The following is a 14296-nucleotide window of genomic DNA, read 5'->3' as shown; positions in this document are numbered from 1 at the left end:
GGGGTTCAGAGTTGAGTTTCAGCTTTGTGTGGTTAAGGCTTAAACAGTAGCTTGTGTTTTTATAAGGGATTCTTATTAGTGATTACAGTCGTCCCTCCCTACATTGCATTCAAAATTAGTTAATGCTTAAGTAATAAGCAAATGCTTAATTTAGGCCAAAAAATACATACATTTTGCCTAAATATGCATATTTTATTGTTAATAATAAGACACATTCAACTACGAAACAGCATGATTTATTAATGAATATGTTTGAAACAACATTTTAGAGGGAATCCATGAAATTGAACCGCAAATCCGGGTCAGCATATGTTCCAAACCATACCAAGGCAAACAGAACTGAAGTGTACTGCTAGTTAGATCAGGAATAAGTTAACACTCGTAAACCCAAGGTCCCTTTTAAAGGACATTTTTATACCATCAGGTCTGATGTGTCTCTCTGATGTGCCAGTTCATGCTAACTGGACGTTCTAATCCAAAACGTTGACTTCTAACTTTCACTCACTTCTCTTGTGGCTGTCTGCTCCTGTCTGCTCCCCCCCTTCCTGCTGGTTGTGAAGCACAGCATACACGCCTCACTCTTAAAGGAGCCACCCTTGTCCTACAACGCTAAAACACATAAACATAAAACAATATGCCACAGCACACTATACTACTGTACCAGTACTATTTGCTTGTGCAGGGTGGAGCTACTCACAGTCCCGTACACTGATTGGTCGACAGAAAATTGTCCCTTCGGTAATGACACTGAAATGTAACAAAACAAAAAAAAGGGCAGTTAAAAAAATACAGTAGATGATGACTGAAAGCAGAATTTACTTTGAGTTTATTTTCTGTTTAATGGTATTGCCTTGCTTAGACATATAAATAGAAAGAACTCAAATAACACAAATCTACTTCTTTTTATTCTGAAAATGTAATTAAAAAAAACAGTTGGACCTACCGGTGATATGGTTAAATGGTAGTTTAGGGTTGACAATTGTCTGCCTGAAACAGAACAAAGTGCAGTACTGCATCTTATAGTTGCAAATATATGTTGACTTTTATTTTTTCATTAAAATATACAGTCTTCATCAGTCTAGAAAACTTTGGAATACATTTTTTTTAGAAATTAGTTACAAGTAACTTACTTTCCAAAAAAAAGTTTGGACATCTTGGGTTCTGATTTTTAGAAAAGAAATGTAGAGAAACCCGAGACCACTTGAGAAGAGACAGGAAAGGGTTAAGAGTGGAATGGAGAGAATGTAATTGTGTGTGTGTGCGTGTGTGTGTGTGTGTGTGTGCATGTGCGTGCATGGGTTTCTGTGTGGGCGGTAGGGGGTGGGGTATGGGGAGATGTCTAAGCCTTCTCCCGCCTGCATGCCCACATCCTGTGTTTTCCAGAGCAGCCTGCGAGTCTTCCCAAAGAGCTGAGGGGCCAAGCTGTCTGCCCCCCTCCCCCTCCTCTGCCATTCCCTTCATTAAATCCACCCCTCCCTCTGTCCCAACGTTCCTCCAAGCCTGGAGCAACCATCAGCAGACTCGCATTCCTCACTCCCTTTTGCTGGCCCCACACAAGGTTTTTTGGGCAGAGTTTGAGTCTGCCTGGAGAAAGCAGGAGCTCGCGTTTTCTGTCTGATGGGTGCTAAAAATGATTCTAAAGGCATGAAATGACACATTTGGATTGTGACAGTGGCAGACAGGCTTGGGGGGGAATGAGAACATGTCACAGATCCATGCAGTATGACTTGTTTTTTTGTCCATTTTTTGTCTTTCATGATAAGTTAACGTGCATATGCCGGAAAAAATCTTGAAAGACTCAACTTTTTCAGTAAAAGAGAAGAAGTGCCCCGGTAAATGTACTGTGTTTGTAGTCAGATTTTTCGGTCCAGAGGCATACCGATTTTCCACACAGTACACATTTAGTGAGGGACATGAAGTGTGCCTCTCGCCAAGGAGAAGCCAGAGCTTGAAAAGCCTCTTCTGTGGTTAAACTGTCCTGTTTGGGAACACTTGTCCTTCCCGGTGAAATACGGAAAGGGACAAAGACAAGTGGATAAGATGAAAACAGTGTGCCGCAATTGTTCAGTAGAAATGGGGAACTAGGAGACTACAAGCTGGAACTATTCATAAGACACGTCAACCAATAAGAAACTTTACAAAAAATAAAGTAATAACTCTTAGGCTACATTCACACTGCAGGGGGTGATTCAATTTCAAGGATTTTGTGCAACGGGAGTCAATATTTTCTTAACGAAATGATCCTGCGCAGAAGATTAAGAAGAAAGAAGGCAAGATTTTTGGCTATGGCTAGTTTGTGAAGAACTTGCTGTTACTTTTTAAAAATAATTTTTGCATGACGAGAAGAGTTTTTGCCTACATCGGTGAGCAACTTTATCCAGGTGTCTGTAAACACGGCATTACATGGTTTTGGATGACGTATAGGTTGGATATATGCGACCTGACCGTTCATCATGCAGTAGCATCACATACATGTCGGATTTATATGTACATACGAATGAGACCTGAGTCGCATTTGAAAAAAATCTGAATTGTTCTGTTCACACTTTGCATACTGTTAAAAATAACATTAAGCCATTATTAATGAGATATATCTAATTTCATGTCGATCTCATGTGTATATGTACAAAATGTACCAAAGTGGCTTCCTGCATCCCTCAGTTTTTCTGTATCCAACCCTTGGTGGAAGAAATGTGGGCACCCCTCTCATATTTTATTTCGGATTTTATTTATTTATTTTTTTGACCCTTTTATTTATTGGAGAATTACCTGCCAGTCATTTGCATTTTTTATTTTATTTTAAAAATCATTGAAGCTGTTTACGCAAAAGCTACATAGTTTTTCAATATTTTTATATATGTAAAATAATCCAAACCATGACCTTAAAATCAAGGTATGTACCCAACTGTGATGATGGCGTAACATTACACCTGTAGTAAAAACCTTTATACAGTCGTCCCTTGTTAATCGCGGTTAATTGGTTCCAGACGCACTCACAATAAGTGAATTGCCACGAAGTATGATTCAATATTAATAAATAACATAATAAACAGAATCTTTTCATAGTTAGAGCATAGAAAACCTGTTTCTGACTTCCAAAATACTGTTTTTACCATTATTAGAGCCCTCTAGACATGAAATAACACCCCTATAGTCACCTTTACACACCTATTATTCTTTGTTTACACCACATTGCGCAGGCTACAGGATCACTGCAGGGACATAAGATATGGCAGGCACTCATAGCATATACTAAGCTACCAAGCTAACTAGTTAGCCTCCAATGTATTTGTTCTAAACTTAAGAAAGTGTTTCAAACGGAGTGGGGAAGGACAAAGAAGCCAAAAATGAACCACTTCCACACTGAATGGGAGGAAAACTTTTTTCACTATGTCATGTCGCACATACCACGGCTGACTTCATGCAGTGTGAAGGTAATGTAATCTGTGTCTCAATATAACATCACTAACGCCTAGTCACCACAATACTACATATGACTCGTCTTTCAATACTTTTGGACAACTAACAGGCCAAACTAACCACGAAACAGCAATCATTTATTAATTTTGAAAAATGGCAATAGAGCAAGGGTGCAATATTTGAACTGCGATGTAGCGAGGGATGACTGTACAGTGGAACCTCGGAATTGAATTTCCCAAATTGACATTGAAAATTGAAAAACTGAGAACTTGATAATATGTATTTATCTGTAGAAACTGTAAGATTTGCTGGCACCAGCCTTCTGCATACATATCAAAATAAATGAATAAAAAGAGCTGAGAGAACATCTGCAACAACTTATGTCAATTTACAAGTTAAGTTTACTCGGCGCAAACTATACCTCATTTTTGCCTAATTTTACTGAAAAATTTAGCACCCAAGTGAGGCAAACATACTTTTTTTTTGTTCTGGTTACTACTGTTTACATCAGCACTGGTGGAGATGGCATTGGCCTGGATTGGCAGCCATGTCAGTCTACCCCAGGGCAACTGTGTCTCCAGATGTAGGTTACCACCACCAGTATGGACTGTGGAATGAATGAATACTGGCTCAGCGGCACACTTGAGCAAAATAATGGGATCCAGACTTTCTGAAAGACTTGGAGCCAATTTAGAAGAACGTGCATCTCTCTCTCCCCTGTAGTTGTTTCTCCCTGCTCTGTCGACAAGGGCACCATTACGCCTTCTCATTTATCTGTTCGTTATTGGTGGTAGTCAGACTGTTGTTTTTCATTTGTTTATCTTGGAACTTTTATTGTGGCCAGTGTTCTCTTGTCCCTCCCCGGTTGCTGATCTCTTCTATCCCGTTTTCTCTTTCTATCCTGTGTCCTGCTACTCTGTAGCTTTAGCTCAACCCAGGTGGTTGAGACAAGACGACCACAGAGTCTGGGTTCTGTTCAAGGTTTCTTTCCTAGAGAGAGTTTTTCCCCTTACCTTTGTCGCCCAAGTGATTGTAGACCCGCTCAATGTGCCAAGTACCTTGTATAGCATCTGTTGTGAATTGGCACTAATACTGTAAATACAATTGAACTGAACTGCATCACAGCAAAAGATATCACTCTCGTCTCCAGTCATTCAGCGGCTGGCACAAGAATAGAAACAGCAAGAATGTCTGCTTAGTCAGTGACCGTGTTAATAAACACAATAAGGTTGATTTGGTCCTCAGTTAGGTCCTTGAGGAACAACGGGTGCTTGTTAGTACGTTTACATGCACGAAAGCGAAAGAAAGGACCTATTGCATAAAACTGATTAAAACCAGCTTTTTAAAATGCATGTAAAAACACTTGAAGCTGAGGTTGTTCGACCTTCCAAAGGTTGGAGAAACATGCGTGGACGATTCAGCAGGGGTGTAACAATACTCCATCACGGTTTGGTATAATATCTTGGTTTTAGGTTCTTCTTGGGTATAGTAAAGGAAGCAAAATGCAAAACATAAAGCTGCTTAGCTTTTGTGTTAACAGTTTAAATGATTTTGAAAATGAAATATAAAAAGCTGCAAACTACTGGAAGGTACCGGAATTTCTGCACTATAGAGCGCACCTTAGCTCAAGTAGGTTCATTTTGTCTTCTTCTAAAATGAATGTTCAATTTCTTATGTTCAGACGACTTTTTTTTTTTTTTAAGGTATTTTGAGTGGAAATTTTACATGTACATGTTTTAACCGTCATCTTTCATAACGGTCGCTTGAAGAAGACTGCAGATGACAGTCAAAATATGTCAAGGTAAAATTTCCACTCAACATACTTTTGTTTGAACATAAGAAATTGAACATTCATATAGAGCGCACCAGTATGTTAGCCACACCCACTCAACTTAAAGAGAAAAAAAAGATTTGCACATATATAGACCACACCGGTCTATAAGCTGCAGGTGTCCACACATGGCATATTTAGTATATAGAAAGTACATTTATATATTTATATTTAGTGCACAGAAAGACTTTTTACACTTTTGATTAAGTAAATGCTTTTTTCCAAACAGCACAGCATGTGACACAGCTAGTTAACAGGAGCCTACCGGAAAAGTAATTCATCGACGTCTTCATCCTCCTCCTGGGAACCAAAACCACAGAAGTAGTTTTCTTCAGTGTCACAATTGAACAGCCTCATAATTCCTTCGTCTCGTTGACACACTGTAAACCTTGCAATACTACCTCCACTCGATGTTCCCGGCATCACTCATTAGCTCCGATGGATGATGAGATGTGAGACACTTTTTTTCATCTGCCGCAGTCCAAACAGTCCAAGCAGAAGCTGTAGTCATTCTAGGCTTGATCGAAGTTACTTAAGATTTGTCAGATCAAAACACGATCTCTGCATCAGGCTTCAAAACGTGACGTTAGTGTCCACTTCACTCGTCCAATTCTCTACAAAATGCACTCTTAAACCTCATGTAAACTGTAGTTTTTTTAGCCTTAAATTATCACTGTATAAGCCATAGGGTTCAAAGCGTGAGAAAAAAGTAGTGGCTTATACACAAGAAATTATGGTAATTTTCCAATAAATACAATTCTCAAAAGAAAAATTATATTTTTCATTTGTAGCAATGTTTCTTATTTGTTGAAATGTCCCATTCCCCGTCTCTACTGAATAACGGAGGCACACTGCTGTCATCTTATCCACTTGTCTTTGCCCGTTTACATATTTCACCGGGAAGGTCAAGTGTTCCCAAATGACGGAAGACTCTTTTCAAGCTGTGGCTTCTCCTAAGCACTATCGCTAACCATGACTCCTGATTGCCAAAGACGGGACTACACTCTATTTGTTTACTGAGTAGACCCAAACTCTCACGTAAATGCTTAGATTAATAAGAGTGTGGCATGCTGTAAACATGTGACTGCAAGGCACTGCAGCACAGTAGCTAGCTAACAGCGTGAGTCGATTAGTGTAGCTCTGGGCAAGATACTGTATTTGTTACACAGTTTGATTATGTTTGAACAATGACTTTTTTAATATATCTGTTGTATATTAAGCAAAGCACATGCATTCCAGTCTATTGCTATAACAAGAAAGGGGAAAAGAAGATATTATCTTATGATTATTAGTGCATCATAAGAAATGCAGAGAGCGGTGAAGTTGTTCATTTGATCACTGGGTTAGATATTTTTATTAAAATGTATTTTTATTTTTGAAAATTGTTATAATTCTTACCATTTTTATTTTTGAATATTTCTGGATTTCTATGATTGTTTTATTTTACTTAACTTGAATGATTTGCACATAATAAATGGTGTAATCTATTTTTATGTATCAATTATTGATTCAATTAAACTTTTTTTGGTAAATGTATGTATATTATAAGTCCAAAATTTAGGAACATTTTGTATAGAATATATTATATTGTATGTTGTAATGTTAACGTATCATAGTATGTGAATTGTTTTTGATGTCTTCTACAATTGATACAGGGGTGTCACGAGACGAGAGGATACACAAGATTGGGTCATTACAAGAACGAGATGATATTTTAACACTACTTTTAAGAAAAGCACAATGAAAAAAAAAAGTAAAAAAAATATATACTGTATATTACAATCTAATCATTTCCTTTGTGCATCGTTATACTCCTCTGCACTTTGTGTATGTGCTACTGGCCCCGTGTCCACCCGCCAAGACAAAGGAACTGTATGGCTGACAAAAGACCTCACTCCGTTCATGCCGTTGTTCTATGGATCAAACATGCCAAGTTGCTGAAACTAATGCTGTGAACACTCTTCCTGCCTGTTTGGAGGCAAGGGACAAGGGAAACAGATAGAGTTCATTTTCATTTATTGTGTGAGTAATTAATTAACATATTATCGTCCCAGGCCTAGTGCCCACAAGACATTTTTTTTCTAAACGCAAAATCTTGTCATGTTTTAATCTCGCGAGATCTTGTGACACCCCTAATTGATACGTTGTAATTATATTTTAGAATTAGATTTTTATATCATTATTTATTCTTTGGGGGAAGCCAAGTGAACCAAAAGAACATTTCCATGCATAAGTAAAATCATACTATGAAAATAGACTGTTGTGTGTGAATGTAAATGTACAATGCTTACCATAAAATATACTTTAACTGTCATTCTTTCTGCGCTTATTTCTAGTGTTTGGAGAAGTTCCCAGTGATCCAGCACTTCAAATTTGGCAGCCTGCTGCCCATCCAGCCATCAAAGCCTTGATAGTCGTTGATAAATTCAAGGGAAAAAAGACCAAAATCCCCGCACATCAAGTCAACCATCTTCCCTTTATCTATCGTCATGTCCAAATGTGATCATGAAAGCTTGTTTGACCGAGCATTGCAACCTAAGAGGTAGGATCTCCACATGTTTCAGCACTCGTCTATATGCAACAGAACAAGCTCATTCATTTTTTTTAAATAGTATTTTTGACCACAGTGTAGTTTCCTTAAAAATGTTCAATCTTGCTGCATTCCTGCCATGCTGCAGGCTAACCAAATTGCCCAAGAGTGTGAGGTCCTTCAATGGGGGCGCCCCAACCACCTCCAGATGTCAAATGGCAACAGATTTGAGTTACGTTCATGACCTTCAGCACTCAAGTCCCAAATTATGTTTGAAGAGATCCCAAAGCATCCTTCTATTTTTTTCATTTTATTTGTTACTGGATCAACTTTGAATCAGGCTCTGTTTTTGGAGGGAATTTTTTTTTTTTTTGCAATTTTTGCTCTTGCTAGTATTGCATTGCCTTCTAAAGCCCCGTCTACTGTTTATCCCAACATTTAAGGCCATGTCCACAGGAGCATGGGTGTTTTCAAAAACACACATTTTCCTCACTTTGGTGTTAGAAACATCTAAAATGTCCATCCACATCAATGAATGAAAAAAAAAAAAAAACACTCACCGGCTGTCATTCATTTTATCTAATGTGAAACCTGAAAAAGGTGGCTTGGTGTGTGCATTATAACATCTCTGTTCATCAATATACAGTGCATTCCCGCACATTTGCCATTCAGCATTTGTGATGCTGCAAATTCTCCGATCACATCTCATTCACCCTAAATCGGTAATAATTTGTGATAACACAGGAAAAATGTACAGCAAAACCACAGTTAAAAACACCCACAATTTTTGCTTGTTTATGTCTTTATACTTTACTGATTGTTTTTTCTTCAAGCGCTGAGATTTCATACTTTGTTCTATGATTCTTAAATGCACCATAGTCGTGTGCTGAGATGCTTTATTAAGTCACTGCCTAATAAGGCCGTCTGTTCATGGATCATCTTACATTATCATTCATTAGTGGTGAATAGCTATACATTTTATACTTGAAATGTGTTTAATAAATGTGTGAGGCATATTTAGGGATTAAACCTGGATTGTGTGTGTGCGAACAATGGCAGTTGAAGAGAAAAAGAGAGTCTAGTCTAAAAATGACAGCAGTCGCTTACATTGCAAATTTTGATCCAAAACCAAAGGAGAACATCAACTTCAAGCTAGCGTGAAGGTTTGGAGCCGAGTGTCAAAAATGGACATTTTTATGGGCATCTCAGTTAAGCTGGGGTTTTCGCCATTTACTGGTCCAGAACGGAACTCTCATGAAAAAGTGGGGATCTACTGTATATTAAATGTACAATGATGTGAACATTATCTGAACAATCAGTGCTTATTTACCTCTTGTGTGTCACGAAATGAAATCGGCACCGGTAACTCAATAACATCATTACTTGTGTTCTGTTGTTAAACAAGGTTTGAACATAGTGGAACCTTGGTTAGCATCATTAACCCATTCCGGAATTGCTGACTCTAACCAAAACATACTCTAACCGAATAAATGTTTCCCAATAAAAAATCATGTAAATCCAATTAATCCCTTCCAGAAAGCCAAAAATGTTTTTGATTGTACAGACATGATTGTTGCCAAAGATGCGATGTGACAGCGAGATCAACACAGACACCACCTTCCTGTTTTGCTAGGAGTTATTTCTTGAATTCAATTGTGTTTCTCACCTTCTTTTTGAAAACTAATGGACCAGCACTTTCTTTGGCTCCATTTTGGCTTATTTTGCAGTCGTGATCAATGAGAAAAGCAGAGACTTGTGACATAACGTAGCAAATAACTACGGAGTCAGCTGCTGAAGACATCATAGACGGGCGACAAAGCTGACTCCCGCTTTCTGTTTTACTGTATTAGCAAGCTGCTAACATTACGTTTTGTGATACAAATACATGAAGAACAGAGTTGGACTCACGCAGTATATTAATAACACAACAAGACGTGCGACATATTGTACGCTAACCAGCAAATGTACACAATTTGAGGCAAAATTTTGCACTAAATTTTTGACGTAAACTGCAAAACACGCTAAGCGGGGCGTACGCTAACCGAGGTTCCACTGTATATGAGACAACGTAATACATTTCTGACGACACAAACCAAAAAAGGTCTGTTGCACCCATGCATACACAAACGCTGAAGTAGCAGTTTTGGAAAATCTTGACCCTGGTCGGAGTTTTCAAAAAAAGCTCAGCTTTTAAGGACAAAAACCAACATTTGTGTGTGGATGAAGGAGAAAAGTATGTGTCCGTGTGGGCATAGCCTGAGTCAGATGATAACATAAGAAATAATTAGCCATGAGTGGTTTTGCTTTGTCAGTGTATTTTGTTTATTAAATAAAAATAGAAATGAGTCTTAAGTCTGTCACTTATCAGTCCTTGCCTTTCCCTACAAGTCTAACTCCCCCTTTTTGTCAGGTCACTGTCAAATATTGATTTATCCCTGAATAAATTCTATTCATTGTGCTGTTCACTCTGTATTTCAAAGACTCTGTTCAAGTTTGATGATCAAGTGAAAATTTAAACTAACAAATAAAAAAGTATAATATTTAAACAAATACTAATAATAACAGGAAAATATATAATAATGCATTATTGTAAATAGTATTACAGTTATTTAGTTAATAATGTCTAAGCTGTCTGAACAAAATGTCTTCGCTTTGCGTTATTGCTGACAAAGCAAATTACTGTAATATCTACTAACATATCTCATTAATATTGAATGCATTGTATTTTTATAATATACCAATTCCGCAAATGGTCCACAGGCCACACTTTGGAGAGCCCTTCCTTACACAATGAGCCCTCTCAAGGATGGAAGTGGAAATCCCCGCACACACAGGATGTTAGGCTGTAGTGTGTGGCCAGTGCTGGATCATGCAAAGCAGTGGAAAGATTACTACAGTACCAGTATATCACAGTTTGACCATATTTCTCATACTTACTAGTCTACCAAAAGAGATTTATCATATGTATTGCAAGCTCATGCCCTTTTAAAAAAGAAATGGCTCCTTCAGGTGCCCTGTTCTGCTGGAAACCACAAATAAAATCCATGTTTGCTTATAGGTGTTCTAGTGGTAATGAACCACAAATCCTAGGTGTACACTATGTAATACTTGAGGTGAAACATCACACCAGAAAATGCTGACGTTTCAAGCGTGTATGGCTGATATAATGCGCCCATTGAAACTACCGTAGAGGTATTCATTTATCCGACAACTTTTTACAGTTGGTCTGTATTGTGGGGCGCTACACGTGTGAGCTTCTTTGCCTGGTTTGGAAGAATGTAAGGAATGGGCAAGCTGCATTTACCTGTCCTGACGTGTCTGCTCTTGAAACAAAGACTTCAGTGCAAGACTTCTGAAATACAATACAACTGCAAACTTGTGTTGGAGAAAAGCAACACAGATGTAAAATGGGTACTTTCCACATGTATATAGACGTAGCTACGGTATGTATATACAGTACCTCACAAAGGTGAGTTTCTGCAAATATTTGACAATATCTTTTTATGGGATTTTTGTGAAATATATGTCAGTGTGTGTGTATATATATGTATGTCTATATGTGAATATACAGTGGTGTGAAAAAGTGTTTGCCCCCTTCCTGATCTCTTATTTTTTGCATGTTTGTCAATTAAATGTTTCAGATCCTAAAACAAATTTAAATATTGGTCAATGACAACACAACTGAACACAAAATGCAGTTTTTAGGTGAAACTTTTTATTACGAAAGGAGGGGAAAAAAAATCCAAACCTTTATGGCCCTGTATGGAAAAAGTGATTACCCACTGTTAAAACATAACTTAACTGAGATTAAGATCTATCAGTCTGGAAAAGGTTATAAAGCCATTTCTAAAGCTTTGGGACTCCAGCAAAGCACAGTGAGAGCAGTTATCCACAAATGGCGAAAACACGGAACAGTGGTGAACCTTCCCAGGAGTGGCCATCCAGCCAAAATTAACCAAGAGCGCGACGACAACTTATCCAAGAGGTCACAAAAGATCCCACAACAACACCCAAAGAACTGCAGGCCTCACTTGCCTAAGTTAAAGGGACTCATTGCAAGTTATGGCAACTGATTGCATTTGTTGCTGCTAAGGGTGGCCCAACCAGTTATTAGGTGTAGGAGGCAGTCGCTTTTTCATACAGGGCCATGTAGGTTTGGACTTTTTTTTTCTTGATAATAAAAAGTTTCATTTAAAAATTGCATTTTGTGTTCAGCTGTGTTGTCATTGACTAATATTTAAATTTGTTTGATGATCTCAAACATTTAAGTGTGACGTACAAAAAAAAAAATCAGGAAGGGGGCAAACCACTGTATATACAGTATGTGTATTGTTGCTGAGGTTGGATGCAGTAAGACAGTTATTTCAAACTTCTTCAAAGATCCTGATGGTTATAAAAGTCAAGTGGTACACCGAAAAAATGTCACCGGCCCTGAGCCAGAGAATCACATCGACTGTTGGTCAAGACACGGGACCATCCTCAGCCCAAATTAAGGATGTTACTGGTGCAGAGTGGAGTCCAATAACCATCAGACAGCATCTGTGAGAGAAGGGTTTTAAGAAGAAAAAACGTCTTCAAATGTCTCGTCGTCTCCAAAGCCACAAAACTGCCTGTTTGGAATTTGCACGAGAGCCCCAAACATGGGACATTGAAAGGTGGAAGAAAGTTTTATTCTCTGATAAGGAAAAATGTAACCTTCACGGTCCTGATGGCTTCCGAAGTTACTGGCATGACAAGTGGAGGGGTCATCATCTTGATCTGGGCTGCTTTTCCCTTCAATGGAACAATGGAGCTTCAGGTTGTGCAGGGGCGTCAAACGGCAACTGGCTATGTGGAGATGTTGCAGGGGGGGATGCCTCATGACTGAAGGTCCTCGTCTGTGTGGGAATGACTGGCTTTTTCAACAGGACAACGCTGCAGTTCACAGTGGCCGCCTGACAAAGGACTTCTTCCAGAGGAATAACCTCACTCTTTTGGACCACCCTGTGTGTTCCCCTTACCTAAATCTAAAAAAATGTACTTTGACCAAACTCGGACAAAACGTTACACCCCGTTAAGTTAAACAGTATAGTCTGCAGACAATGTAACCAAAAGTGAATCGAGGAAGTCTATACGTAAGTGAGTGATGACGTCTGCATTGACACACAATGTGAAATTCGGCGTATTTTGGGTTATTTCTCCATTTTTTTGTCTAAATTTTAGACAATAACGAAAGTGACACTGTTTCAAATTCATAAAAACAGTGTAGCGTCCATGATATGCGTGATACTGATCTCTCTATTTTTAATCGCCATACCTTGAGGAAATTATTTTTTACATATGAAGTGTGTCACTCTTGTGCTAACTAACAATACGTTGAAGAACACAGTGTTGAGTCTCGCAAGGAGTTTGAAGCAGGGCCCATCCACCGGATCTGTCACATCCTGGTCAGCCCAACCACACCACGAATGATAAGCCTATAGATTGTGATAAATAGAGTGCACAATATCATTATTTTAACATTACTGAAAAACGAAAAAAAACGGTGAGGCACTTGTTAATCACACTGAAAATGTTGACACACATGTAAAATTACAACGTGCGACTCAAGCATTTATAAAAAAAAAATAAGTAAATGAATTCAAGCATTTATGTAAATGTTACAATTGATATTTCAGCAGGCAGTGCCCTCCTGCCATGAAATATATCAAAATGTGACATTTTCTTGCAGGTTTTTCTTCATCAACTGAAACAGAAGATATGATACTTTATTTGAATGTGCAAATAGGTTAGGAAATAATTCAGATTTTTGCTTCCTATGTCATATTTTTGGTACCCCTTTCATGACAATGACACATATACATACACGTGTATGTATACATATATATATATATATATATATATTCCAACAGCCTGTTGTGGGCATTTTATGAAGGTTTGTTTTTTTGTGTTTGAATGAATGAATGATTAACTCCACCTTCAAAATGCAGCAAAGACATGGGCTCACCCCCCTTAATTTATTCACATGAGGGTGTGGCCTAGTTTTTTATATGCAAAGTATATGCAATGAAGAAAAGACTTCATCTGTCATGCATGTGCCCTATTTTACCATTAAATGACGGTCATTTTCTGGATCTGCTCATTGTTAGAATCTAAATGTAGCTTCCTGGGTGGTGTCAAATTATTACAGGTATAATAATATTGTTATAAAACCTGTTTCCCCCCCACCAACTAAACTAAAATGTAACCATTGCTTTGCTAAACAGATCATATCTTACTATTTTGAGGTCACGATTTTACACTGCCTTTGACACTGTAGTGCTGTCTCACTTACCAGAAATGAGGATCGCGATATTTACTTTCTTCTTTGCTCCTGTTTAATGCTGATTTGCAACCACTCAAAGGCACATTGTCAGCTTTTTTCCCCACTTCTCCACCGTACAAGAATGTAAAAAATGAATGTTACTTTGTTAGCTTGTTTTAAATCAAACATGTGAGTTATTTTGTTGTTCAATACTTTCCATCACTACGGTTGC

General features: G+C 38.1%; 1 protein-coding gene across 3 annotated transcripts in view; it reads left to right on the top strand.

The window, feature by feature from the left end:
- The window catches only part of ptpa (protein phosphatase 2 phosphatase activator), a 44149-nt gene extending 33643 nt beyond the window's left edge, over positions 1-10506 (top strand). The window contains exons 10-11 of one of the 3 annotated variants that reach the window (XR_008566635.1): positions 7588-7793; positions 7930-10506. Coding sequence is in view for 2 of the 3 variants with exons in the window: in XM_054758334.1 (XP_054614309.1) it covers positions 7588-7662 (75 nt within the window). In the remaining variant the exon portion in view is untranslated. Of the gene's footprint in view, positions 1-1383; positions 5155-7587 lie in introns of those variants that run through there. The other 2 variants (XM_054758334.1, XM_054758335.1) reach the window with 2 other exon arrangements.
- Positions 10507-14296: the final 3790 nt, after the last annotated feature.

Source organism: Dunckerocampus dactyliophorus, chromosome 17 (genome assembly GCF_027744805.1).
Source record: "Dunckerocampus dactyliophorus isolate RoL2022-P2 chromosome 17, RoL_Ddac_1.1, whole genome shotgun sequence".
Classification (NCBI taxonomy): Eukaryota; Metazoa; Chordata; class Actinopteri; order Syngnathiformes; family Syngnathidae; genus Dunckerocampus; species Dunckerocampus dactyliophorus.
This window is presented reverse-complemented; position numbering and strand designations above follow the sequence as displayed.